This window comes from Theileria equi, chromosome 1 (assembly GCF_000342415.1).
Source record: "Theileria equi strain WA chromosome 1, complete sequence".
In the NCBI taxonomy this organism is placed as follows: domain Eukaryota; phylum Apicomplexa; class Aconoidasida; order Piroplasmida; family Theileriidae; genus Theileria; species Theileria equi.
Genome location: NC_021366.1, coordinates 2,855,021 through 2,880,528, shown reverse-complemented (window position 1 = coordinate 2,880,528; position 25,508 = coordinate 2,855,021). Strand labels below are relative to the sequence as shown.

At 38.5% G+C, this 25,508-nt stretch overlaps 16 protein-coding genes across 16 annotated transcripts, besides 2 other annotated features; 7 read left to right on the top strand and 9 right to left on the bottom strand.

The window, feature by feature from the left end:
* Positions 1–51: 51 nt before the first annotated feature.
* Positions 52–1,739, top strand: BEWA_030770 (hypothetical protein; the record flags this gene model as incomplete). Its single annotated transcript, XM_004829833.1, has 4 exons — positions 52–102; positions 137–928; positions 961–1,257; positions 1,293–1,739. The coding sequence occupies 4 exons, from the start codon at positions 52–54 to the stop codon at positions 1,737–1,739; spliced, it is 1,587 nt and encodes a 528-aa protein (XP_004829890.1).
* An 8-nt stretch (positions 1,740–1,747) lies between these two features.
* BEWA_030760 (hypothetical protein) lies at positions 1,748–3,177 on the bottom strand (the record flags this gene model as incomplete). The annotated part of the gene is made up of 8 exons (XM_004829832.1): positions 1,748–2,076; positions 2,111–2,418; positions 2,452–2,527; positions 2,562–2,660; positions 2,696–2,786; positions 2,823–2,900; positions 2,953–3,050; positions 3,090–3,177. The coding sequence occupies 8 exons, from the start codon at positions 3,175–3,177 to the stop codon at positions 1,748–1,750; spliced, it is 1,167 nt and encodes a 388-aa protein (XP_004829889.1).
* A 62-nt stretch (positions 3,178–3,239) lies between these two features.
* BEWA_030750 (CAP-Gly domain containing protein) lies at positions 3,240–4,117 on the bottom strand (the record flags this gene model as incomplete). The annotated part of the gene is made up of 2 exons (XM_004829831.1): positions 3,240–3,394; positions 3,433–4,117. The coding sequence occupies 2 exons, from the start codon at positions 4,115–4,117 to the stop codon at positions 3,240–3,242; spliced, it is 840 nt and encodes a 279-aa protein (XP_004829888.1).
* Positions 4,118–4,542: 425 nt separating this feature from the next.
* BEWA_030740 (60S ribosomal protein L13, putative) lies at positions 4,543–5,341 on the bottom strand (the record flags this gene model as incomplete). Its single annotated transcript, XM_004829830.1, has 5 exons — positions 4,543–4,650; positions 4,725–4,789; positions 4,828–4,996; positions 5,080–5,212; positions 5,256–5,341. 5 exons carry the CDS (start codon positions 5,339–5,341, stop codon positions 4,543–4,545), a joined length of 561 nt encoding a protein of 186 aa, XP_004829887.1.
* A 52-nt stretch (positions 5,342–5,393) lies between these two features.
* Positions 5,394–7,042, bottom strand: BEWA_030730 (hypothetical protein; the record flags this gene model as incomplete). The annotated part of the gene is made up of 10 exons (XM_004829829.1): positions 5,394–5,474; positions 5,510–5,629; positions 5,665–5,936; positions 5,971–6,051; positions 6,086–6,352; positions 6,387–6,455; positions 6,491–6,632; positions 6,666–6,740; positions 6,781–6,873; positions 6,917–7,042. The coding sequence occupies 10 exons, from the start codon at positions 7,040–7,042 to the stop codon at positions 5,394–5,396; spliced, it is 1,326 nt and encodes a 441-aa protein (XP_004829886.1).
* Positions 7,043–7,217: 175 nt separating this feature from the next.
* BEWA_030720 (hypothetical protein) lies at positions 7,218–8,508 on the bottom strand (the record flags this gene model as incomplete). Its single annotated transcript, XM_004829828.1, has 8 exons — positions 7,218–7,277; positions 7,317–7,546; positions 7,585–7,714; positions 7,749–7,846; positions 7,881–7,939; positions 7,973–8,162; positions 8,202–8,342; positions 8,382–8,508. 8 exons carry the CDS (start codon positions 8,506–8,508, stop codon positions 7,218–7,220), a joined length of 1,035 nt encoding a protein of 344 aa, XP_004829885.1.
* A 262-nt stretch (positions 8,509–8,770) lies between these two features.
* Positions 8,771–11,743, bottom strand: BEWA_030710 (Sec23/Sec24 domain containing protein; the record flags this gene model as incomplete). Its single annotated transcript, XM_004829827.1, has 2 exons — positions 8,771–9,331; positions 9,365–11,743. 2 exons carry the CDS (start codon positions 11,741–11,743, stop codon positions 8,771–8,773), a joined length of 2,940 nt encoding a protein of 979 aa, XP_004829884.1.
* A 416-nt stretch (positions 11,744–12,159) lies between these two features.
* Positions 12,160–13,935, top strand: BEWA_030700 (DEAD box ATP-dependent RNA helicase family member protein; the record flags this gene model as incomplete). The annotated part of the gene is made up of 8 exons (XM_004829826.1): positions 12,160–12,325; positions 12,364–12,456; positions 12,585–12,712; positions 12,747–12,864; positions 12,901–13,257; positions 13,291–13,465; positions 13,499–13,636; positions 13,671–13,935. 8 exons carry the CDS (start codon positions 12,160–12,162, stop codon positions 13,933–13,935), a joined length of 1,440 nt encoding a protein of 479 aa, XP_004829883.1.
* Positions 13,936–14,030: 95 nt separating this feature from the next.
* BEWA_030690 (signal peptide-containing protein) lies at positions 14,031–15,243 on the top strand (the record flags this gene model as incomplete). Its single annotated transcript, XM_004829825.1, has 3 exons — positions 14,031–14,310; positions 14,346–14,462; positions 14,500–15,243. Exons 1-3 carry the CDS (start codon positions 14,251–14,253, stop codon positions 15,241–15,243), a joined length of 921 nt encoding a protein of 306 aa, XP_004829882.1. The 5' UTR covers positions 14,031–14,250.
* Positions 15,244–15,375: 132 nt separating this feature from the next.
* On the bottom strand, positions 15,376–15,701 carry BEWA_030680 (small nuclear ribonucleoprotein f, putative; the record flags this gene model as incomplete). The annotated part of the gene is made up of 3 exons (XM_004829824.1): positions 15,376–15,500; positions 15,542–15,632; positions 15,675–15,701. 3 exons carry the CDS (start codon positions 15,699–15,701, stop codon positions 15,376–15,378), a joined length of 243 nt encoding a protein of 80 aa, XP_004829881.1.
* A 208-nt stretch (positions 15,702–15,909) lies between these two features.
* BEWA_030670 (tRNA guanine-n-7-methyltransferase, putative) lies at positions 15,910–16,984 on the top strand (the record flags this gene model as incomplete). The annotated part of the gene is made up of 7 exons (XM_004829823.1): positions 15,910–15,996; positions 16,033–16,147; positions 16,182–16,375; positions 16,410–16,466; positions 16,503–16,701; positions 16,759–16,844; positions 16,880–16,984. The coding sequence occupies 7 exons, from the start codon at positions 15,910–15,912 to the stop codon at positions 16,982–16,984; spliced, it is 843 nt and encodes a 280-aa protein (XP_004829880.1).
* A 181-nt stretch (positions 16,985–17,165) lies between these two features.
* Positions 17,166–17,704, top strand: BEWA_030660 (deoxyuridine 5'-triphosphate nucleotidohydrolase, putative; the record flags this gene model as incomplete). Its single annotated transcript, XM_004829822.1, has 3 exons — positions 17,166–17,433; positions 17,471–17,607; positions 17,642–17,704. The coding sequence occupies 3 exons, from the start codon at positions 17,166–17,168 to the stop codon at positions 17,702–17,704; spliced, it is 468 nt and encodes a 155-aa protein (XP_004829879.1).
* Positions 17,704–17,745: a sequence feature (AT_rich).
* Positions 17,746–19,213: 1,468 nt separating this feature from the next.
* On the top strand, positions 19,214–20,512 carry BEWA_030650 (signal peptide-containing protein). Its single transcript, XM_004829821.1, has one exon. It carries the CDS (start codon positions 19,257–19,259, stop codon positions 19,959–19,961), a length of 705 nt encoding a protein of 234 aa, XP_004829878.1. The 5' UTR covers positions 19,214–19,256; the 3' UTR covers positions 19,962–20,512.
* A 130-nt stretch (positions 20,513–20,642) lies between these two features.
* On the bottom strand, positions 20,643–22,367 carry BEWA_030640 (hypothetical protein; the record flags this gene model as incomplete). Its single annotated transcript, XM_004829820.1, has 1 exon — positions 20,643–22,367. The coding sequence occupies one exon, from the start codon at positions 22,365–22,367 to the stop codon at positions 20,643–20,645; it is 1,725 nt and encodes a 574-aa protein (XP_004829877.1).
* Positions 22,368–22,738: 371 nt separating this feature from the next.
* BEWA_030630 (hypothetical protein) lies at positions 22,739–24,104 on the bottom strand (the record flags this gene model as incomplete). The annotated part of the gene is made up of 2 exons (XM_004829819.1): positions 22,739–23,343; positions 23,378–24,104. The coding sequence occupies 2 exons, from the start codon at positions 24,102–24,104 to the stop codon at positions 22,739–22,741; spliced, it is 1,332 nt and encodes a 443-aa protein (XP_004829876.1).
* A 172-nt stretch (positions 24,105–24,276) lies between these two features.
* Positions 24,277–24,306: a sequence feature (AT_rich).
* Positions 24,307–24,501: 195 nt separating this feature from the next.
* BEWA_030620 (hypothetical protein) lies at positions 24,502–25,414 on the top strand (the record flags this gene model as incomplete). The annotated part of the gene is made up of 3 exons (XM_004829818.1): positions 24,502–25,135; positions 25,168–25,262; positions 25,298–25,414. 3 exons carry the CDS (start codon positions 24,502–24,504, stop codon positions 25,412–25,414), a joined length of 846 nt encoding a protein of 281 aa, XP_004829875.1.
* Between the last annotated feature and the right edge of the window lie 94 nt (positions 25,415–25,508).

The following is a 25,508-nucleotide window of genomic DNA, read 5'->3' as shown; positions in this document are numbered from 1 at the left end:
TGGGGAAATGGAAACGTATATTTCAGATTTTCGTTTGTATATGCAGATGCTATGGCATCATTTCCCGTATTGTTCACAAATATCCACTCAATCACCAAATCGGTTTGTTGTAACAATGCTTTATAAAGCCCCTTAGATTATGGTAAAGAAAAGGAATTCGTATGTTTATTCTGTTCAGCTTCATAGTACAATTCAGAATGTGAATATCTGGTCTGAAGTTTTTATTCCGGGGGAATCCCTATGGAAGCACGTAGACTTTATTGGTCCGAGATTCTACGATAAAACATTTAAAGTTCATCCTATTAAAACATTACATTACGACAATAATGAAAGCCAGATAGTCGTTGAAGAAAAGGATAAAAAATACACATATAAAGGTTTTATATTTGTTGAAAAGGGGAATAAAATATTTGTATATACTGAAAAGGTCAAAGTTGTACTGATTATAGTATTTCCGTCTACAAAATTTAAGTACGGATTTAATAAACTATTGTATATTAGACAATACCCGTTTGAAGCGGAACAGGATAGGAAACTTATTGTTAAAAACTTTTCATCCATATCGGATCTGTCTGAACATTCACCCGTAAAGTCTGTTTCTCCAAAAACGGGTGGAGGACTTTACATTTTCTCGTCCAATATTTTAGGTATCATCGCAGATATAACACCAAAGTATTGTAAAAGGTGGCATGAAGTGTTGGCCAGGAGGGAACAAAAGGTCCAGGAGTGGTTTAAAGAGGTAATTAAACTTCGCAACGATGGGAGAATGCTCCTTCATACGGAATACATACCCAAGATTACCGTGTTAAATGCATCAATAGTGGAAAAGGCAGATGAAAAATTTATACGTGGCCTAATTAAGCAGCTCCCTCTTCCAAATTCTAAAATGCAGTTTATAAAAAACCCACTATATATATTAAAGTCACAGGTTTGGTTATTTTTTCTCATAAGCTCCCATAGATTCCGAAAAATAAAATTTTAAAAGGTGATGGAACTCCCGTTGCTGAATTCAAGGGTCAAGAGGTTTATCTTAGGGACGACCTCGAGGATATAAAGACATCTTTTGGATGGCATAAATGTAACAGAAAAGTAATTGAAGGTTCAAAGCCTGTAATGATTAGACATATGGCCAACAAATTTACCGGAGGAATGGATTCTCATTATTTTGCAGAATCACAGACCATATTGATAGGCCAAATTGAGTTAAATGATCAAGCTATAGGAACTGGTTTTAGCAAAGTTGATTTGACCGGTGACGTTAGTTTACTCGTTTCTTATCACTATTATCATAGAGATTTGTTTTCAAAGATCATGTATACATCAAGGGAAAACACCTCAAACATCTTGAATACGTTGCAAAGAACATTGATATACAGTACAAAAGAGCATTTTCTAGTTACTATTACAAAAAAGGCACACCATCCACAAATATTGATGGAATCGTAATTGCGCAGGACAAACTTGACACATTCTTGAGCTCATATAATGGTTGTTTAATACATACATATAATATTGTCGTACCAGACTACATAAATTCTGTTGTTTTGAAGGAAATAGAATCGGAAAGAAATACGTACAGAGGATTCTGGCGAAACTTTTTCCTAACTCTCTTGAACAAACCACCCTCTCAAGCATCAAAATCGTACAGAGACATAAAGAATCAACTCAAGACAAACGTTGAAGATTTCATCATCAATCTCGATAAATTTGGCTCCTCTAAAGATAGTATTGAAAGTTAAAAAATAAATTAGTATGGCGATACAAAGTTCATTATAGCGAGTGATATGGAAAGTGCCTCTTCAGTTCTTATCGTCCTTGACTTTTGATGCAAACAAAAATTATAGTACTTGTCAAATTTATCACTTGGGTTTTCCATTATATGTTCGAGTCCATTCACGGGTCCAAATACAACCAAAAGATTCTTGTACTTTGGAAGTTTGGTGTTGGGACCAAACAATTCACCACGTTCACTAGTGCCAATCTTATAGTCGTACTCACCAGAATCATTAAATGGACATTCGACAAGAACTTGCTCAAAACTATCTGCCTCTCTGACAGTATATCCCCAATAAAGTCCTGAAAGTGATGTATGAATGAAAACTAAAAATACCCGCTCTCTGCAACGGCTCCTCAGGACTCACAATGTACCCAGATAATGAATAATTACCAGAATCCGTAGAACCAAGTTTGTTATTTTTCCAATACTGTTTACACTGGGTCAGGGAGGAACCATCCAATCTAATTGTAACCCTCTGATAAATTTCCTCATCTCCATCATCCGTGACGTGGTCAACTCCGTATATACTACTCAATGCGGATATATTCTTTATTTCAACATTTCTAAACAAGCCACATTCTGCAAAAAACTTGTTATGCTTTCCACACTGGCTCTTTGGAATTAGCTTTATTACTCCCTCTCTGCAAAATATAAATTGATGATGTGCAAAATACCTGTATGGGAGCCACTCATTAGATCGTAAGTGATGAGGGGCATCAAGCGGATTCTGCAATCCCGCATACTTTAAAGCTGTACGTTGTTGATAGCTCTGTGAGTTACCTACCATAGTTCATCGGATACAAGTATCTCCTAAGGTATTGTGGAGTCTCCAGGTACCTCAAATTAAGTGCAAAATGATCTTGCCACTTTGTACCCTCATTTCCTAAACGATTATACATTTCAAGAATGCGTCTATACCCATATCATTGTAAAGAACAACTTCATTAATGCCATAAATGGTCAAAGTTCTTGCGATATTACCGATAACATAGGCTCTAAGTTCTTCAGACTGGGTAATTAATTCATGAATAACAGAAATAAGTACCTGAACGTTTTGAACCAAAGAGGCTGGAAGTGCAACCGAAATTGTATGTTCCCTAGGCCTTCCCATAAAGGGGATTTTCTGTATAAACAAGTGTTTTAGAGAATAGAGAAAACATTTATGAGAAATTTACCTGTGGAATCTCCTTAAAAAGCTGAATAGAGGACAGACCATCATCCTCCTTCTTATGTTTGGCTTGTTTCCCCTCTGGCTTGGCGACCTCTCCCGGTTCTATAGTTTATCATGATAGTTACGGGTATATATACAAACTTTGCAACATATGCCGCTTCTTAGCCTTCTTCTTTGGCTCCGTGGACTTAAGGTTCAAGTCAATGTTAGAATAAGAATCGTCTTCCATTATAAAATTACATATAAATAATACACATCATTAGGTTATGATATACTGCGACTATAGCAACGCTACAAAAAGTCAGAAATGTCAAACTGCGGAAAGTCCCCAACCGCCACGTTTTTGGGATCATAAAACCCACCGTAGTTGCTCCCGTGGGTTTCAAAATATTTTACAGAGTGAAATGTGCCATCACTGTTCCCTAGAGGTTCGTCCAGGGCAACACCTGCGCTAGAGAATTGAAACGCGATCTAGACAACTCACCTATCTTCACTTTCTTGCCACCAATTAGACCGACAAACTTTACTTCTCCTCTACGATCTCCAGGTGATACTGAACATCTGGAACCGATAGGAAATGCTTCGCGTAGATCTTCCAGACTTGTAGGTTCATCCGCATTCTTGGCGTTACTCGAAATAGATGATTTCGCTGCTCCAGCCCTCATTTTGTCGATGAATTCACGAACTCCTGTATTCCTTGCCCTGTAGTCCTCATCACTCATTTGGTATCTCTGAAATTCCGAATCATTTCCAGTCGCTTCTACCCTTTCCGTTTGTTTTATGTAATGATCATAGAGCTTTGGGTTTGTGTACTTTAGTGAGGAATTGCTAATATCTATCTGAACGTTCTTATTTTCATTGGAGCTAGTAAGAATCTTGTTGCCATTAAATGTGCGTAACTCTCTCACAAGTATCACGTAGCCTTCATCAATACCATACTTGTAAAGCGACTCCTCATCCATATCCAACGATACAGACGTCGTAGACTCATGATTCGGTAGATGTGCGGATAAAGCCATGGATGATGGACTAGTCCCAGTTTTGATGTATAATTTGTCCTTTAGCTCTGCAACGGTGATTCCGGTGTCGATTCTAATCTCAGGCCAAATTCTGTCCTTTAATGTTTCATGTTTTATATCTACTTTTACTATGCGACTGTAACCGTCCATCTTGTACCATGATAACTCCAATCACTAATCTCGTCTACAGGGTGTGCAAGAGGGAAGTGGATAAACTATACAAAAGCTGAATGTGTGTAATGACAAAGGGGAAACTATTATACAATTAAAGAACCTTCATTCCTTTTATACCATATAGGTAAACAAAAGTCAAAAACTGATGTTTGATGACCTGGAATCTCATCATATCGGGTACAATGTGTAACACGGATATTGAGTTTTCCCAGACGATAGCCTCTTGGGTGTTCCTTTTTGGCTAATTGTACTCTCTTGCTTGTCATCCTGCGCAGGTTTCCGGGAATCCGAAGATTCATCGGCAGGAATAACGACTTGCGGAATTCCCCAATGAGGATGAATTGCTCCTCCATAAACGAACAAACGCCTAAATTGACAATTTATATCCATTTTTATAGTGTTTAGCGTTGGTTAAACGGGTAGGTGTGGAGTAAAAGCAAGCAAGCAAACCTGTACCGGAGAGATCTCAGTTTATTCCTGGGAAGCATCCTCTTTACAGCAAGATTGAGCTATAAATTCATATCAAAACCGTTATATGGTATCATAGAGATGAAAATGCATGAAATAGACAAGACATTCTTACAATCATTGCGGGATTCCTAGCCATCAAAGTCTTGGCAGTTATGATTTTTGGCCCCTTTGAATGCGCTAAATATGTTTTAAATATTTAAAGGTAAAAAACATACATTTTCTGTCGAATTTGTAGACCTTTGTATCCCAGGAGTGGCCATTCATCACCAGTCTCACTGCATTGACAACGATTATGTTATCTCCAGAAACCTTGTTTGTTTCATAGGTTGGCAAATGCTTGCCCTGGAGCAATATCGAGATATGCGATGCTACACTTCCGACTGTCTGTAAATGAATGTTTAATTGCATAAATTATCCACCAATTCTGGCGTTAATTGGTTCATAATACATAAATATAGAAAACTAACCCTGTCTGCAGCATCTATAATGTGCCAATTTCCCGTCGGTGTGTTCATGTGTGTGATTGCCTTCAAGCTTTTATGCGGGGTCGCCAGAGGAGATATTGAAGGCATATTTTTTTTCAAAAATGGTCTTGATATCCTATAGTTAGGTCAGTAATGGCTTTTGCATAAAATATACGAACCATTGGACCTTTGAAAAGGGATTTACAGGAGATTCGTGGAACGAACTCCGAAGAGAACGAGCCGAACGGGCAACAGACAAAAACATTTTACCATGAATATATAAAATGGCAAAATATTACTTTAAAATAGTTACTGCATTATAACTTTAGGTATTTAACACCATCAACAATATCGTAGGAACCCCTGGAATTCTGAATCGCACTCTTCTTCTTTGCCTCCTAAATCAGTATTGTGATTTGCACAATTATAGAACCTTGAGGGATTCCTTATTAATTCTCTTCATTTGTAAAATCAATGCCTTTGTCTTCTTGACAGAGGCTTTTCTCTCCTTCTTTTCCTCCTTGGTCTCATCCTTTCTTCTCTCAGTTATTACCTGTAAACGTATCTAGATAGCATAGATTCAATTACCTCTGGAAGTTGTATGATATCAATTTCAGCCTTTGAGACATGCTCCTTGGGGGTTGTTGGTCGGACTTGAATAGGTGCTTTTGTCATAGCACTTGGTATTGTCTTGAGCTTATTTTTTGCAATCAGCTTTGGATGGTTTGTTGCATTTGTATAGGTAGTAAGTACTGTCTCTACATCCCACTGTTCTGAAGAATCAGACTCATATTCACTATCTGATTCATACTCGGAGTCGGACTGGTTTTCTACCAACTCTTGAATGTTTCCTATAACACCTGCACAGTAATGTGGATCTAGTATAATACCAACCGGAAGGGTTCAAAATTTCCATTCTATCCTTTTTGTGACCATGATAATCCTGATCCATATTCTTGATATAAACTTGTAGCCCTGGAGAATGTTGAAATTGTGGATATAAATATACCGTCAGGATGCGCTGGCTCTGGTTTCTGCAAGTCATCAGGTTCATCTACAAACTCCAGATCATCTGATGTAAACTCCTCGGGCTGAGGTTCAACTGATAGAGACGAAAAGTCAAAATTAGGCAAATGTGGTATAAGAGGTTTGTAATCTCCCCAAAGAATATGATTCTCGTCAACATCAGATTCTCCCTGCATAGCTTGAGTTACAAAATCGTCATCAATAGGTTCCAAATCTGACTCATGTTCCAGGGCCTCAAACACCTCCTTTTCTAAAAAACATTATATCAGTGAACATGAACGTACCGTCTACATCGACCGACTCATCACCAAGTCCAGGAAACTCTCTGGAACTCTCTATATTCACCTTTTTATCTGCACAGTCAATATTACAGTTGTAAATCACAAACCCGAATCATTTCCACTAGTAACAGGATCTGATGGAATGAAATATTTTGGGTTAATGGTAGCCAAATGTTGTTCGTAATCGTAGCCATCTTTTGGGAAATAACAGTCTCCATCCAGATCTTCTTCTTCAACACGCTTTTTTACCTAGGGATTCGTATATATGGAGAAAATACATACCTCAACAGGGATGGTAGCGGAAGCAAAGTTTTTGTAATTGTCTACTGTACCATATATGCTGTTTATGAGCATTTCCTGAATATTATAGTCAGTTATATGAGACATGATATCATACCTTTTGGGATTCCTTAAGATTATCGTGGATTCCAAAGTCATGAGGGTCCAGAGATTCCAGTAACTCCTGTGGAATATCCTTGACGGGACGATTCTACATATTTCGTGTAATCAATCGCAAATCTCAAGAAACTAACTTTCCATATGGTATTCTGCGATACTTTACGCACAAGAGTACGTTGGTAGGCCGACCTATCAGCGCGATTATCGGCGTTCGAGGCTGAAACCAGCTGAAAGGTCACTGTCTTGCGTCCTTTTGCCATTTTTGGTTATATTCTATGATACAAGTTTTAACATTTTAGCAACGGCATAAATTTATGGTAAATGGAGATGATAGTCACTATGATCTCTGGCCATCAGGGAAGCACTACACCAGAAGTCTCTCAGTCTCAATACACATGAATTATAATACAAATTAAAGGAAGAATAGGTAAAACCTCAAGTTAGATGCTCCTTTAGCGCATCAAAGTTGTCAAAGTGCTCAAGATACCTGCGAACCTAAGGAGAGAATGACTTGTGGCTACATTAGGAACCTACGTTTTCGATAAACATATAGAGGGAATCAGCCCAGATGTCCCTACTGCGATCCACTGATTTGAAGATTAGATCGTGTGACCCTTCCTTGGAATAGTACCGTACATAAAAAAAGGTATAATCCGTAGGATGTCTCAACACTGTGCTAATGCTCAGGATGGGTATGGAGCCTTCATATTTAACATTCCTACGGCACTCCTCTTTGGACTTCCAAAAATTCCAGTACCAGGCACCTGGAAATTCATCCATTTACTGCAACTGTTAAACAAACCATTGGTGTGTACTGCCTTAAAATAGAGCATTTGCGATGCGTAGCCTTTTTTTGCGATTATAGGTCCCTCTAAAGAGAATGAAAACAAGATGATTTTTTCTGCTTCTAGCATTATATCAGGATTGCGAATCTGTACTTTTTATGGGTCAGAATAAAAAACTCACATTAATCTTCAAATCCACCCCGGAATTTGCATATTCATTCGCACACAAGATGGCCTGCTGTAATACAATACAGTCTGTAATGTTTTGGAAAGTGGCAACTGTAAAGACATGTAAAATGCACTGAAGAAATACTCTTGTAAAACGAAAGTCTGATACGTCCAATCTTCCCATTGCCGTTATCCAGATCATACCTAAACTTTGTTAATTTTTAGCGGTAAAAGTACCATTTATGGATTGGAAAGTTGGCATCGATAATATCCTTCTCAATATCAAACGTTAATTTACAGACCTGGGTTTTGGTCACAGCGTTTTTCTTGTAAATCACAATGTATATGGTATTGTCACATTGTCGAATTCTTATGGAGGCTCTACTTCCAATGTTATTCAGCACACCGGTGGACGATATTGGGATTGCTGCAGAAACGTCAGTGTGTAAATAAAAGAATATAATACCTGTTGCAAGGGTGTTATGACTTCCAACCTCCAGAGCTATACATGTTCGTCTCTTTAGAAAATCTCCTTCAATATCCGATATATTTACCAACAGTTGAAATTCCCTATGGTTGTGTATACCGGAATAGTAACACAGTGATGCTATAGGAATATGTCTAACTGTATAACAGTAGTACTAACCTATAGGTTCATATTCAGAGGGTCGTGGTACAGCTTTAGTCACCCGTCTAGTACATTCGTAGAGACAGAATTCAACACTCTTACAACAAACAGTCCTAACTGATTTTCCAAGCAATTTCAGAAGCATTTTTCATGAGACTCTGGTCCTTTTGTCTATTCCCAAAGCCAAAAGTGTGTGAGCGTTCAAAAGATTGACCGTGCTCTCATTCCGAACCCATTATCACTTTTAATTCTAAATTTCGTTGTGGATATAATAAGTATGCTTTTTATGTCCAAACTAGACGCGGAAAACTTCCATAATAATCATGCACAGCATCGCATACATTTGTCTATGGCTTGGGTTAGACGACACATATTGTCTAATGTATCGAATAGTTGCAAATAAAGAATTACAAAAGATTAGTGTGCGCCTGTTTAATAAGTTTGTGTAACCTAACCAGAAAGTTGATGTAACTCGGTTCTTCGCCACGCTCATCCTCCAAAAGAAGCAATTTAATCATTTTACCGATCTTAGATGTATAAGGAAGTATCTTTAGCGGTATATACTGACATCCAGAGTGGACAGCGCGAATTTGATCCACGCATTCCAGAAAATTCGTCGTAGTTTCGGATTCCACAAGGGCCAACGAATTAGCAGACTTATCATCCAGCACAAGGTTTTGCCCAAATAGCTGCTGTAAAAGTTCCCATTTAACATGAGGTCCAAAGTACAACAAGAGTTTGTGACCATCGTCCATAATGTACATTCCATCACTGTAAATGTTGGATGATGATGCAGGTACAATATTGGCATTAAACTTCCAACCAGACGCCGGTATACCGTTGCTATCATCATTTACAGTCCTATACAGGCAGAATACCCTAGGACACATAAATGCGGTCTCCTTCACCGGTGCCAACAACGCCCTAAGTAATTTTTGAATATACTCTGGTTCATTTTCATCCGTTGTCTGAAAATAATGTGTAACAATGAATAAACATACCTCATGCTTGAATAACGCATTAAGAGTAATTGGAAGTAATTTTAGATTGTCTGGAAGTATAAGTTGATTTGAAGGAGTTGAAGGGGCGCACAGATGCCTATACGAAGTAAGCGAATGTACAACTGAATTCATGAAGTCTTTCTTTGGAAATTTTCCGGTCTTTATAAATGCACGTGATAACTTTCGCATGTAGATGTTCATAACCGCATCACAATTTGTATTTTTGAAAATTTGATTGATGGAAGTGGTAACCCTAACGGTAGATGTGTGTACCCTAATCATTTTTTGGCCATTTAAGCTACTATTATACATACATGCACATTGCAGATACAAGGCATGCCTATTGTCTATTAAATCATCAAGGGAAAGAGTGAAAGCTAATGCAGTATCAGGGCCTAATTTTGGAACCTTTACTGTTGAATTATTTATAATAGCTCTAGAATTACTAAATGGGCATATGACCTCATTAATAGCAATAGCCTTTGAGGCTCTCAATTTTAGTTCACAATTATAACCACACTGTAGCGTAAAAAGTCTCAAAATATCATTATATATCTTCAAATAATCGTTTTTACCATTAAAATATGACATATAGTGGCATTTTCCTGCTGTTTGCTGCGTTATATACTGGAGTGCAATATCTCCAGGTATTCTACTATCCACTGGACAAATGTACAAATCCACTGAAATTCCGGATTCATAACAAGTTTGTATCAAGGAATCATAATAAATCTTTTGGGAATCAGTAAGGTTAAAATCATTTGTGATTTTGGAATTCCTGGATATACCAATACCAACGTCTGGGATGGAACAATAAAACATGGTTACCGTTCCACAAGATTTAGAATCACCAAGCAAACGTACTGCTACATTCAATGCAAAATTAGAGCAAGTCTGTGAACCTATCTTCAAGATTGAAACAGACAAAATCTGATCCAAATATGAAGAAACTTGCGTTAAATCTCCATCAACTTCCAAGAATAAATCACCAGGTGTGCATGGAGTAAATGATTCATCCACTTCAGCAACATAATACATAGCCAACTCTCCACCAACAATTGGATACAAATGTACAACACAATCGTACGTTATCACGCAAAAACGAACAAAATTTCCACAATTACTTAGAGCATTCTTTATCGCTGACAATACAGATTCCTTTAAACCTATTGTATTCGAAGCGACAGTTGTTTCCACCACAAATATATAGGATGGTACCGCCTTGTAGTCAATCTTTGGCGACAGCGATAGTGAATTAATCATGGTATCCTGTGTAGACTTTGTGGCAGAGTTGTTTCCTATGGTATGTACCTGAAATGCAGTATTCCTGGATTTCTCCAAATCAGCGTAATCCTCAAACACAGTTGGTTCATCAGTTTGTTTGGTAAGTGATGGTAATCTAATATTGGTAATACTACCAGCCTTCCCAAGCAAATTGGAGATATTGCTCGTTAGAGATTCAATTGGAGTATCAACCGTTACATTAGTGTAATAGTGCTTGGGAGCAATGTAATCTATACTTCCCTTTGTAAGAGGTGACAAAGTATCTCGGTACATTAACCTGATCTTCTCCAGTGTATCTGCTTGAGCGGTCGTGAGGTTAAATGAGGAATAACAAAAGTTACAAATTCTTACATTATGCCTTGAGTTATCCTCCATAGCAGGGTTATGATACGCTTGACATTTTGTGCATCTAATAAGGTCACATCTGGTGTCTTTTCCTCCCATTTCAGCGATAAAATCTATCATTGGTACATTTTCATCCACATTTTCTGCAAAGGGCTGTACGACAACACCAAAAGGCAGCTTTATATTAGATAAAGATTCGCCATAAAGAGGTAACTCAGCAAGTGTCGGAGTTATATATATTGGACTTGCTGATCCTGTGTCAATTATACGATGATTACCAAATGTAGGAATAAGTCCTGATGTCTTTCCAGTTTCATAAATTACCTCGGATGTCGTATTCCTTAGCATATTTGAAGGTCGAGGGACCTGAGATGATTCAATCTTGCTAGGAACGTACGGGCCATAAGTAAAAATGTGCTTTTGAAGATCCTGGTTCACATATACTGCCTTAGGTTGTTCTTTGGTAGACAATATCCCAGAATCTGAAGCTATTGAATCCAATGTGACATCATTGTCCATGGACTGTATTCTTGGAGTATCATTTGTTATCTTAGGCGAAACATCTTTTGGCTTTTTAGGTCCCAAAACACCAAAAGAAACATTCTTCAGTACGTTGGAGGATTGGCCATGTGTATTCGATACCGATGGTGGATCTACTAGTTTAGCCTTAGGCAAAATTGGCGGTGCACTTGAACCAGGTGGCGATTGCGATAAAGGAACAGGAGACTTGCGCTCATCGTTATGGTCCATCATGTAGAGTCCTTTCCGTGCCATTGGATCTCCCTTTCTGCTCCTCAATCAAGCTCCCGTATAAATTTGGTATTTATATGATGTTTGCGTCTTAATGAATGCAAAATTGCGGCGAAATCATGAGAAAACTTCACCTGAGCCCATTATGATTAACAAACGAATTTTAAAAACATAAAGTGAGCACAAAACACTCACTAAACTCTATAATTATTTATGTTACAAAATATAAAGTAGATGTGTGTATAAAATCAATTATTGTGTTAGTGCAACGTGCTCGCCGTGGCCGGGGTAGAGGAAGTTTTGCCATTTGAAATTTTGTCAACCCCGAGACTTTCTTCTCTCTCATATGTTATTTTTCAGTGACATAATGTCCATAAATATCGTTGGTTTCGGTCAACTTTATCTTTAGCGTTGCCATGGATCTCGATGGGCCAAACGAGAACCCGTTATGGGTCCAAAGGGTCAACAACTACAGCGATGCAGAGAGCGGAAAGTCTTCTGATGATTGTTTTAAGGAATGGGATATTCACGGGCACATCAGAGGAGTGGTGAAGGAACAGGGAATAACAAGACTCTTCCCAGGTATGCTATACGCCTCTATCTCACAAGTTTGTCTCTAGTACAAGAGAAGATCATCCCACTGTTGCTAAACAATAAGTATCGCGATAGGTATTCTCCTCTATCCTGCGATTTCATCATCACTGCTCCTACTGGTTTGTTGATTTAAGGATGAATAACGAGCATTTAGGGCAAGGAAAGACACTGTGCTACTTACTACCGATTATAAACAACATTGTATCGCGTAAAAGTACGTATAATTTGTGCCAATTATTGTGTTTAGGTAATGGAATCTCTCTGATCGTCATTGCTCCCACTAGAGAACTTGTGAAGCAAATTTACGAAATATGTACGTGGTTCACGACCGATGATCCAAAGACTTACAATATGTATGGAGGAGAAGTATTGAGGGTTTGTTCATTTTGCTCTATTCAAAAGCGTCTAGGTAATTTGCTGCTACGGTAACAAATCGTTTACCGAAGACCACAAGATTTTGATGAATAAACCTCCTCACATTGCCATATTTACCCCTGGAAGATTTGTGGAACATTTTAGCTACTTTGGTATCTCTTAACCCCTAGAAATAAGCATGTTTGTAGATGTTTCAGAGTCGAAAATAAATGTGTCAACTGTCAAGTGGATTGTTATGGATGAAGTTGATTTGCTCTTATCACAAACATTTCACAATTGGACAGGTGTTGTATCAAATATTTTTAATGAGGAAAAGGCAGTAAACTATAGTCTGCAATCTACTCTTCCACAAAAAATCTTGGTGTCCGCTACGATACCCATTAAATCCTCAGAAATTGACCTTTTAAAGCTCAATCGTCCGCTTTTATTCAAAGCGGACGACGCTATATATAAAATCCCAAAGAATTTGAAACAGCATTACATCTTATCTTCTAAGCGATCTAGGCCTATTCTCATCATTAAATTGCTTTATAAAATATACACAGGTATGATTTTTCCTAAATATTATAGATATGCAGAAGAATATTCTGGTATTAACAATACCCTAGTATTTTGCTCGAAAAGGACGACTACGCACAGGATAGCTCGCATGCTTCAAATTTACTTTAATGACAAAGACATCAACTTCCGAGTGCTGGAATTCAGTGCGTCGTTTTCCCAGAAACTCAGAAATGAGATTATAGAAAAATATCGGTAGGTTATTTCTAGAAAAGTATAGATGCACAGCAATGAAAACAACATATGTCTGATATGTTCCGATATCGCATCAAGGGGTGTAGATTTATCAAAAACCTCTGTAGTTGTAAATTACGATTTCCCAAAGAAACTGGCTACATATATTCACAGAATTGGAAGAACTGCCAGGTTTGCATAATGGGCATTTATACACACTTGGCAGGGGTACATTTGGAGGAGAATCATACGTATTTGTCTCTAAACAGGATGAGAACAAGTTTGGTCTCTTTACAACCAAGCTGAATATGAAGGATACAATTGAACAAGTAGAAGATAATACACTTGTGGACGAGGAATTGGATGCCAAAATACGCGGTAGTTACCAAAACCTAGCTGAAATGGTTGAAAAGTGCATTGGCCTAGAGAATGATGGGAACATCCCATTCAACACCAGCATTGATGACCATATGAATTTAATACTCAATTAGTCTCTCTAATGCAAAATTGATGTTTTGTGTATGGAATCCTGTAGCTAAAAAGCACCACAATAGTTATTCATCAGAGTTTGCCTCGTTTGCTGCCTACACACATTACATTTAAATACTCCGCGACCTATACTATAATGACACTTTTTTCATACGTTGTATGCTTATAGTTGGTGTGTTTTAGTAATGCCATTTGCGATATAAAAACAAACGGCAACTTCTATCTTGATTCCACACGATTCCTTTACTCACATCGTCCAAAACATCTTGTTACATTTTTTATTCGAAATTTGTGGAAATATCGCCATAGTACAAAAGATGAAGCTGCTCAAGTGTTTTGTCCTATTCATGTCATTCCTAACAGGCATTAATGCCAAGGTTTGCTCATTGGCTCCATGATTAATAATATTTAGAGTCTAAGGTGTCCTATACGCTCATTAAACGCTGTCGCAAACAAGTCTATAGACGGTATGAAGGCTGTTGGTGAATCGCTATCCTCCCTTCAAAATAACACATTCCATAAATTTGATGTAGGTTTACTGATACTTATAAATCACCAATGTATAGGTCAAAAAGAAGTTGGATGTTGGCCTGGTAGCTTTGAACTGTCAGCTCAAAGATTCCAACGTGGCAGTACCTTCTGTCGTGAGGAAGCACATTCAGGATCCCAGTATAAACTGCAGTTTATATCATGCCTTGCAGAGATTTAATGAACTCTCCCTGGAAGCAACCTTTAAGTTATCAGACGAAACCTCGCTGGTGTCAAATGCGTCATTCGATTTGCCAAAAACATTCGAACTTACACTCAAAGGTGCTGGCAAAAGCATCAGTGTGGATGCCCATACAAGTGACATTTTAAAGAGACTGGATTTCATTCTCAGATATCGCAACTTAATTTTAGGATATTCTCTAAATCTACGAAGCAAAGAAAACAACATTGAATTCCTACAACGCTTGGAAAACCTCTACGATGTTAATGGGAAGTACCTAGATGTTACACCCAAGGTCGAAGTTTCATTCGCTAAAGACGGCAAAATTGATGCCAGAGCATGCCTAGTCCTAAAGAGAGATGGACTCGTGATCACACCAATCATCTATCCATTCTCAAAGCAATGTGAACTTGCTGTAGAAACCAAGGTCACCGATGAAATCAAGGTAGGAATGTTCATTAGCAAGAACAAGGACTTATATCTCAACCTAACCTACGAAAACTACTGGGGAAGTAGTTCATGGCAATCTCTCGCACTCAGATTCGTTCTGTCTGACGTCCTCAGAACTAGCATGCTCATACAAAACGAAGTCTACTTGTAATAATACGAATAAATAATTGAATCAGTCTATAAACACACTTCTTCCATGTGCAAAATTAGCGATAGTGGGAACTCTTCAAGCCGCCTCTGGCTCACGAATATAGAGCACATTATTACACCTGGATTCCATGCATTATAATCCGTTAACAAACCTAATCAAAACCTCTCCACCGAGCTTTCCCTTTAGGGTTCCATTCTGCCACTCTTCTGCGCTGTCCAGCTGGAGATTCATGTAGCTATCAAAGGACTTTAGGATTCCTACAAAATCGAGTGTTGATATGTCGAAAATAATGTCAAACCTCTGTATTCCATTCCCCATTTGAGCTTAACGATCACAGTCTTCCCTGCTAGGTTCGTTAGGAACGGTTTTGGGTTCAATGGAGCACCAGGCTACAATAAATATTAGTGTTATAAAATGAAAAGCAAGGATACCTGGCTTGAATCCACTCGTTTGGACATTATTTGAAAAATCTACTCCTTTGTGACATCAAAGGTCCAATCAGCACCAACCTGGCGACTTTTAAATTTTACGATTTTACAAATGTGCAAAATATATAAATGATGCGCAATTGATAGAAAGTAAAGAAAATTCCCCCTGGAATCCCCAGAGCTCAAATGTTAGGTACACTCAAAAAGTCTAACGGGTGATTACGAAAAGACACAAGAAATGAGTCATGCAAGTGAAGAAGAATTCGGTAAGGATTCTGATCCTTTGATAGAATTTCCAAAAAAGGCCCTATATAGGCAGCGAGCGGTAAGTTCGAGCGACTCTCCATATATAAGCATACAGCACTGTAATCCACTATCTGATAGCTATATCGCATACCCAGCCAGTCCTCGCTTCGTGAACTGGTCCAAAAGGTACCCAAGGGATGGCCAGGAAGACACATTTCTCCAGTTCAACAGTTTGTTTTTGGATTCTTTCATATATACCTTTAGCGAGGGATTATCCAGAAGACTACAGTATCGTATCAGGTATATCAAGACTCTTTGGTGTCAAAACAGCTACAGAAAGTGATGATTACCCAAAAGTAACCATTTTGGACATTGGATGTGGCTATGGAGGACTGCTCATTTATCTATCAAAGCTATACCCAAAGGAGCTCTCACTTGGAATGGAAATTAGGGACAAAGTATACTAGAATGTGTCCAAATAATACTCTATAGGTCACTAACTTTGTTGGAAAAAGGATACTATCACTAAGAAAACAGCATCCCGGAGAGGTAGACATTCCCTTACCATTATATACGCCTTTACAGTATCTAAACGTCTCTGTTGTGCGCACCAATTCAATGAAGTTTCTGCCAAACTACGTATCCAAGAGCCAGCTTGGAAAAATGTTCTTTTGCTTCCCGGATCCTCATTTTAAAAAGTCAAATTGGAGGCGTAGAATAATAAACTACTCACTCCTCAGTCTCTATGCTTATGTTATGAAGAGTGGAGGAAGATTGTATATCGGTAAGTCCCTTGTTCTCATTACAAACAATCCTATAAACTATGTACAAAACCGTGTAGTAACGGATGTCTACGAACTATTCGTATGGATGAAGAATGCTCTAGACGAACATCCCCTATTTGTTTCTCTTGGAAAATCCGAAATGGTACGTCCTTCCAGCTCAATGATAGACCCTTTCAGGAGAAGGATGAGTGCTATCGCAATTTTGACACTGTCACAGAGGAAGGAATAAAGAATGCAAAGAATGAAACAGAGACATTCAAACATGTTTATTATCGAATATAATGTATTTGTAAATTTTATGTGAATAACTTTTAGAATCTGATGTTTTATTCCCAATGTGTGTGATGTTGTGCCTTCCAGACACAATTCTTCCCTCCATTTTTTATCGAACGGACACCCATTATCCACAATATCAATCAAAATTAAGTTTCTAAACTCCCTTTTTAAACACACAGCCAAAAGGATGATGCACGTTCTGCTAAAGCCCAAAAACGATGACGTCAAGGCTCTCTATGCCAGTCACAAGACCTTCTACGAAGGAGACTGTGGATTGGACTTGTTTTGCATAGAAGATCAGACTATAGAAGCACACCAGACCGGGGTAGTATATCTAGGTGTCCAAGTTTCGGCATTCAAGGCTCATGAGAATGGTGAAGTGGGCAAGTCTGTCGGATGGCTCCTATTCCCAAGGAGTAGTATATCAAAAACCCCTCTCAGACTCTCAAACTCTGGTATATTGCATGCTATTCGTATTATAATCGTACACAGTTGGAGTAATCGACCCCCAATTCAGAGGTGAAGTGAGACTATCCCTAGACAACATCAAGGACTATCCATACACCATTAAGAAGGGTGATCGCCTTGTTCAGATGGTTTCATACGACGGAGAAAAGATAACTTTTGAGGTAATCATACATAAAATGCATTAATAATCTGCAGATTGTCGATGAGTTGGACGAAACTGACCGTGGAAGCAAGGGTTTTGGATCCACCGGAAGATGATTTTTATAATAAAGTGAATTTGTTTTAATTTTATTATTAATGTATGCTTAGTTTACACCAGTTTCAGTTCATGATGAAACTTTATGACAGTTTGATGAAATAGTGAATGACAAGTGTGGTCAGCGACTAGTAAGATATTCCACTAGTTTTAAGTATGCTCACATTTCTGTGCTGTATTTAAGTTTTAAGGGTTGTTACCACTCTATGTTAATCGTGAATGTTGAAAGGTTATGATCTAGACATACTCCATGTATGATTGGTGCCAGTGCAATTCTAGAGATGTTTATGCAATATCCTTTATTTTAAGTTACAACGAAAAGAATGTATCATAAATGAGATATACATTATCATAATTCCCCTTGTTTAGATTCTGAAGGAATCCTGATACTTCATTTAGCATGTGTTCGATTTTTGATGAAACACACTAGCACTATCAATGATAACATCACTTATTCCTGTCTCTTAGACACTGTTCCAATCCATTATACAACCAAATGACGTTATAATTCTTGCTCGTATACATGTAAAACACATATTGATGAATTTGCCAATTGGAATTTGATTCTACCTGGAGCTTAAACCAAAGATCAAATCAGTTGAATGTTAATCTCGGTTAGTCTGTATGGGTTAGTCGAGTAAATTTGGGTTTTATATGCAATTTAAAAATCACAGAGGGCTATATTATGTGAGAGTAATGCCAAAAACTTCTAATTTAGGATCAAAAATGACAAACCTATATGAATAGAAATTCTCTCCCACTATGGGCACTACCATTTTCTCGGAAAACACTTGATTTTAATGATAAGTAACGGATACTTGAAGTCTTTAGAATTATAACTTCTATATTCGCAAGCCAGAACCCGTTTTGTAAAGAGACAAGAGAGCTACCAGAAGCTATGCCACACTCAATAGGTGTACAAAGATTTGGGAAATTTTCAGAGGAGTACAAACACTACGGTATAATTCCACAGGCTTATAACGATGACCTTGATGTAAGAACACTAACTGTGTATACACAACCCTGGGTTCATAGCAGCCAAAACCTACGGAGTACGAGAACCACAGGACCCGCAAGGGTAGAGACTAAAGACAACACATTTAAAATAAACACCTACACCTATGGTAGTTTGACTTTGATTAGGTCTATAAAAATGTTTTAGAATGTATTCGATAAGGAAAATTTTGGAACAGTAAGACTAAAGGTGACCACAAAGGCAAATGTCTTGCCACAAGATCTGCTAATGCAAAGAGAAATGGGCCCTGTAATTTAGGCTTAATTTGTGCATGATTCCACCATATTTCTGGCCCACAAACCACCTTTTGGATTTCTGAGATGGATGAAATGGGGGATAGGAGATATGGCAGGGGTGTCTGGTAGGAATCTGGGTTATAAAGCGTATAAAATCATGAGCATTCACTTTGAGGTGGATTGTGTGCGGTGTATGCATGAATGCTGTCTATTCTTAGGGAAGATCCACGTTATTACTCCCCACAGACATTTAGCATTCACGCTACTCTACATTTCTGCTATTCTTTTACAATCGCTATTCAAATGAAACTCTTGTCAACTGCTGTTGTCGCCCTTGGTGTCGCATGTGCTTCATGCGCTGATGGTGAACTCGACTTTGGTACCTTGGGATCACCCGTTCCAGTAGATGCTCCCCCAGCTGGAGGTCTGGACCCCTTCGCCGGAGTTGACTTTGGTACCTTGGGATCACCCGTTCCAGTAGATGCTCCCGCCGTTGGAGGTGCAGCTCCAGATGTTCTCGCACTTCCAGAATCTAAACTTGCTCTTGTTGAAGATGAGGACCTTGTTGTTGGACTAAAGCCAGTTGTTTTGGACTTGCTCAAGAGTGGACATGAACATGTCGTGGTTGAATCAGTTAATTATGGGCGTCGTCAGTACTTCTCTTTTACCCCTGAACCCGGATTCTTCCTCAAGGAAGTTCTCTTTGAGGGCCACTTTTGGAAAAGGCGCCCTGGTCAGGATGTTACCAGCCTAGTTGTTTCATACGACGGTGATAAGCTTGAGCATGCTCACTTTTTCTTCGCTGACGGTACCTCCTGGGTGAAGACTTTTGGTGTCCAAGTGGAGGTAGACAACACAGATATTGACAACATGGTAGAGAAACACTTGGCTGCAGGAGCTACGGCTTTAAGAGGTGCCGCAAAGCCTGCTGTTGTCGCCCTTGGTGTCGCATGTGCTTCATGCGCTGATGGTGAACTCGACTTTGGTACTTTGGGATCTCCCGTATAAACATTTAGCCACATCGAGACTGCCCAGTACATATCCGAAAATTGGATTCACACGTCCTTTGGGTCATTGGAATCTCGAAGCATTCTCCGGTTGCCTCGGAACTGCAAGGAAGAATGATACACACGATCCATTCAACTTGCACGGGGAGTGAACTGGCACAAGTGCAGTAGAAAAGGTTAAACATCTTTTGGTCGCAACTATTTGCGATTTTACACACCGTGGATGGCGGAATAACGCAGAAAAACTCTTGTCAACTGCTGTCGTCGCCTTTGGCATCGCATTCGTCTCATGTGAAGATGAACTTGCTATCCATTTGTTGAAGTGTCTTCCCCTGGTTTTCCGGCTGCCCCTGTTGATCCTCTCGCTGGACTCTACTTTGGGAGTGCTTTAGCAGGCGAACCAGTTCATGAAGATGCTCTCGGAGATGCTGAATGAAGTTGGTATTAAATGCAGTTTACAAAATTTCGTTTCAAGAGGATATGTATGGTCTCTAGAAAACCTTGGGGTAACGATAAGTTACCGCACATACTCCGCGAAACTTGAGCCTATCTTGCCAGCTTTAACTTATGCTTGGTATACTTTACATTTAGCATACTATACATGTATTGTACACGGTAACAGTTATCTGCATTTAAAGCGTGAGGTGTTAGTATTGCTGTATTGAAAAATGTGTAGCAATGTTCATCTATAGAGTTTTTGTTCTCTGCGTTTTCTTCTCTGTTCTCGCTCATTGGAGGATGCCGAATATTCATCTTTTGACGTGTAGCTGCTGCTTGAGAGTTTTACGTTTCTCAAAGTCTTTATTTTGAGCCTTAGTCTCCACCTTGCTCCATATAGATGCATCATTAGGTCCCTAATTTCCGAATGTTCTAGCCCAGTAAACTCTGCAGTTTTAATCTCGTTTACAGTTTCAGTTGACTTTTGTGAACTTGACAGTATGTCTGGAGATGTAATTTTTTCCAGGTCATCGAGCAGGTGTGTGGAATATCCCTGTTTTACAACCTTTATCCATTTTGGTATGAGAATATGCATAAGCTGTTCAGTACAACCTAGAATGACTTGGTCGCAGTCATTCCAATTTGCATGGCTGTTACAAAAACACTTTTCGTCCTGAATACCAGCATCTGCGTGGCTTCTTGTTACATCCTTAGTTTGTGAGTTTTCTGGGCGATCGTAATGCTTTATTAAGCCAAATCTCTTTACGCTGGTAAGTAGTACCAAAGTCTGACGCGGAAAATGGTCAAAATCACTAAGCCAAACATAAAATAGTTTGTTTTGATATCTTAAATCGATAGACGGCGGTTTGACAGAAAATGATACGAATATGACATAAGGCAAAAAAGCCGATAGTACGTCTGTTGTTCCCGTAGCAGATATAGATGGATGTATCCACAAACATTTTAGGCATCTTTCGTTGTTTGTCAAAATTTCAACAAGTGCCCAAGCTATTAGTTTTGTTCTATTCGCCTTTCCAAATTCACTTGTCGTCTGATATGGTTTCGTGTTTAACGAAATATACACTCCAGAAAATTCTGGATCCGAAAAATCATTTTTTAACTCATTAAAATGGTTCAAAATATTAGGATGTACCTCAAATAGTGAAAAAGGTGACTTTGAATTCCGCATTTCATTGCAACTATTATATCTTGTATCTAAAAATGTGCGTGAACGCATAAGTTGTTCAAATAAATGGCGCCGGTGTCTAGAAATAAAATGATAAGGTGGGTATAATGATAGTGTGTTTAATGCCTTGGCAGGTCTTCTATTTTGTGTACCGTTTGGCTTGTTGTAATCCAATGGTAATCTTCGAACTTTTACAACAAGACCGTGAGTTTTGAAGAAATTTTCACAACGGTTCTTTAGTGTGTGTTCTGGTTTCTCAAAGTACTCATTATCAAACAAATCTGGAATGTCTTCACACATGTCTTCGGAATCTGTATTTTCATAGGAAGATGATTGTTCGTTGGATTCTAGTGATTCCGGCACACTCTCTTCTCTAACGGGGGGTTTATTTTCATCATACTTGCTAAATAGCAAATCAAGATGACTGGAAATAAAATTATCAGTTGTTGTATTAATAAATGAATCGGGATGCTTCAAATACGCCCATGACGCGGCCAGAAACTGCCTCCTGTTATATTCATACTGATTGTTTACCACCTTGGACAATTTCTTTTTCATACTTTCAGTTATAACCTTTAATTCCACTCGTTCTGCAGATGCAGGATCTGATGGTGCGGCAGTAGAATCCTCAGAATCCAAGCCATGAATCAGTGCAAATGCATTGTCTCTCTTTATCTTCTTTACGTCATCCTTCTGCTGCGATAGCCCGCTTGCTCTCTCCAAGGCAGCATTTTTCGTTGAAAGTTTTGACAGATTTTTGCCAATCAGAATCTGATTATCCATTTTCAACTGGGTCTAACTTAAACGATGATGATTCCTTCACATGGTAGAGAGAAGAAGGGGTGATGAGAATCATTCTCCTTCAATTACAAAGATACGCATCAGATTAAACAAAATACTTTAATTGTTACATAAAATAGGTAGTTTTACAATAAACTGAATGATATAAAACATCTAGACACTTACGGTAAAACACGGAACCTACGCTCAAACATGAACTTATCGGTAACACTTTTGTATAGAAGGAATATCATAACTCCAAAATATTAAAATACATTGTATGCTTTGGGATGAAATAACCAGATTCCGGTAAAGCCGAGTTTAACCCAACATTTGACCTTTCACAATTACTCATATAGAGCGAAATTTAGAAATCAACCGTCCCTAACTAGGAACAGCATGAATATAGAGCAAATTGGAACAGCTAAGAGCGTCAGAGAGCAGACAAAATCGACCATAAGACTGTTTATACCGAAGCAGTGCCCGTTCCTGAGCCTACTATTGCTCATTATCCCAAAACAGAGGCCTGAGATCATACTTAGAATATGCGCCGATACGATTATTGAACTTCCTTGACCAATAGTCTTGAGGAAAAAGAGACAGATGTAGCTTACGATGATGTTGACAAAGTGTTGATGCTCTCTATGTACTAGATAAGGGAATACGAATAGTCGACTTAGCAGCGCTCCTGCCACACCCCAATCACCAGAGAATCCATTTGCCTGTAGGACATTAGGAAACCACCAACACACTGCCATCATGCCGTACGCTGAGCTCATAAAGTAGATGAGCAGAGTAGTCCAGACTCCGTTGAGTTTTTCAAATACGGAGCTGAATCTAAAGTGCATCATCGTACTTATTATCAAATGACCCAGAGAGTTGTGGAAAAACGTAGAGGTGAATAGCCTGTAGATCGCTAGATCATCCCTGAGCAGTTTCCCACTGAATGCTCCAAAGCCTATGCTTTCTAATTCAATATCTGTACGTTATTGTTTATATGAGCATATACAAACCTAGGGGTGTGCTACCGCTTTTACGGTATAAATAGACTCTGATAATATACAATAGCCACTGAATGATTGTAATAGCTATGCTTACACTTAATATTTTAAACAAGGGAAAAAACTGAATCACGAATTCGAGTGCCTTTACAACGATTGCTTTATAATCAATAGAGGTTATGGTAGGAAGTTCTACCTTCTCATTAACCAAATATACAAAATAATCCGACAAAGTGTTTGGCTGTGAAGCGCTAATTTTCTTGATGGATTCCGGCAGATTTATGCTTTCCGACTTTTCTGATGGAGTAAGAAAGAACTGCTTGGACTTCATACTGACCATTGATCTCATGGTAACCATAGGTTTCATGATTGTGTTTGTGTAGTCTTCGCAAGTGTCATTTAGACTTACTGATACTTTTTCATTGACATTTGAGATTGATACTGGTTGAGCATGCTTTGTGTTTGAACATAGAGCACACTCTTCATACTCTTCTTCCATCTCATTTAGCTTTGTTATAGTTAAGTCCACATCGTAGAGGCTGTTTAGTAACTGAATTGGAGCATTATTAGCGCTCTGAGTAAGTATCTTATCCAACTGTGTACGACATATTTCCATATTCTTGTCGAATTCCCTCGTAAATTTACGGTGACGACTGACTAACTTCTGTACTTGGTTCTCAATTTCCTCATTCACCTTATTATCGACGGATGGAGGCGATGAAGACTCTGTCTCGTCCATTTTGGTCGACCTTATGGTGTAATCTGCAAATTTAAAATTGCCATTTATCGGTATTAAGATTAAATTTATAGTGTGTGTTTATCCCTTCAGTTTGGAGTTCCATAGACACGTGGGTACGAGGAGCGGCGAAAATTCTCACTTTTTATTTCAGAATCCTCACACATCGCAATGGTTTTATTATTTTTTTATTTTTATATTTAATCTCCATGGATCATTTTGGGGCGTACGGTTGTCCTGCAAGTTTGACTTCTGAGGGTAGCACTGGCAGAAATTTTTGAGTCAAACATTTTATGGGTGTTTTATCTGATGATATGCAGGAATGGGAACTAATATAGACGACCAAGTGCTGGTTTACTACCAGTTACGCCATTTGCCGACCCTGGAATGCATCTCTGCAATGGATGGTTGTGACTATTCCTCGAAGCCTGGGAAGAATGAACAGTTTGGCTTCATGTGCGCCATTTTACCACGTTATACTATAGATGTCAGAGCAAATGTTCTCTTAGAAAGCCTAAAATATTCCTATGATGAAGACAAGTATGACGTTACTATGCAGGCTCTTTCTCCACTTCACATTTATGCTCCGTGGACAACTACATCGCAACCTGTAACGAAGAGTTTAAACCTGTTTGATGGGTATAAATCTAGTTTGAAGGCTATAAAGAAGCATCTTGTCTCTCAGTGTAATAAACATTTTGGTCAGCTACCTACTGGAGTAGAAGGAAAAAAGAGAGTCGAGACCAAATTGCCATCGTTTGTTTGGACTCATATTGGAAAAACCGATGTACTGCCGACCGTTAATGGGAATGTTCATGTTAGGATATTTTTGTCTAAAAAATTGCACAAAGTCTCTACACCTACAAGAAGAAAGTATGTTCCAAGGGATCAAACCCCTAAAAAGACCCAGTTCGCGCCACCAACTTGGCAAGATTATTCAATGGAGGAAAAGTTTCAGCGGGTACTTACTACTACACCTGTACTTATTAAATCGCAACCTGAGAAAATTATGGATGATAAGTTATCCATAAATGGTAAGTTTTATCTGTGTCCTAATGCGTTTCAGAGGAACAAGAAATTAAGGATAAAATCAGAGCCTGGTCTCATACACAGACTGGAAAATTGAAGGACATAAGGTCCCTATTATCAACTATTGATGAAGTGAGTTGAGGTGCCAATTGTTTAAATATGCATAGGTGATATGGGAAGATGCATCATGGAAGACCATGCCAATGAGTATGTTGGTTGGAGACAAAGATTCTATAAAAAAGTACTATAGGTTTGTCTATATATACTATATACAATATTCTTAGATTGTCCTTATTAAAGTGTCATCCAGATAAGCAAAAGGTTTCTGGAGGTAGAAGAAAGTTGGAATCTGAGTTGATTACCCAGGCTTTACAAGAC

Excerpts from the sequence above, each read along its gene's own strand:
- BEWA_030650 (XM_004829821.1), top strand. The coding sequence starts at position 19,257 with ATGAAACTCTTGTCAACTGCTGTTGTCGCCCTTGGTGTCGCATGTGCT.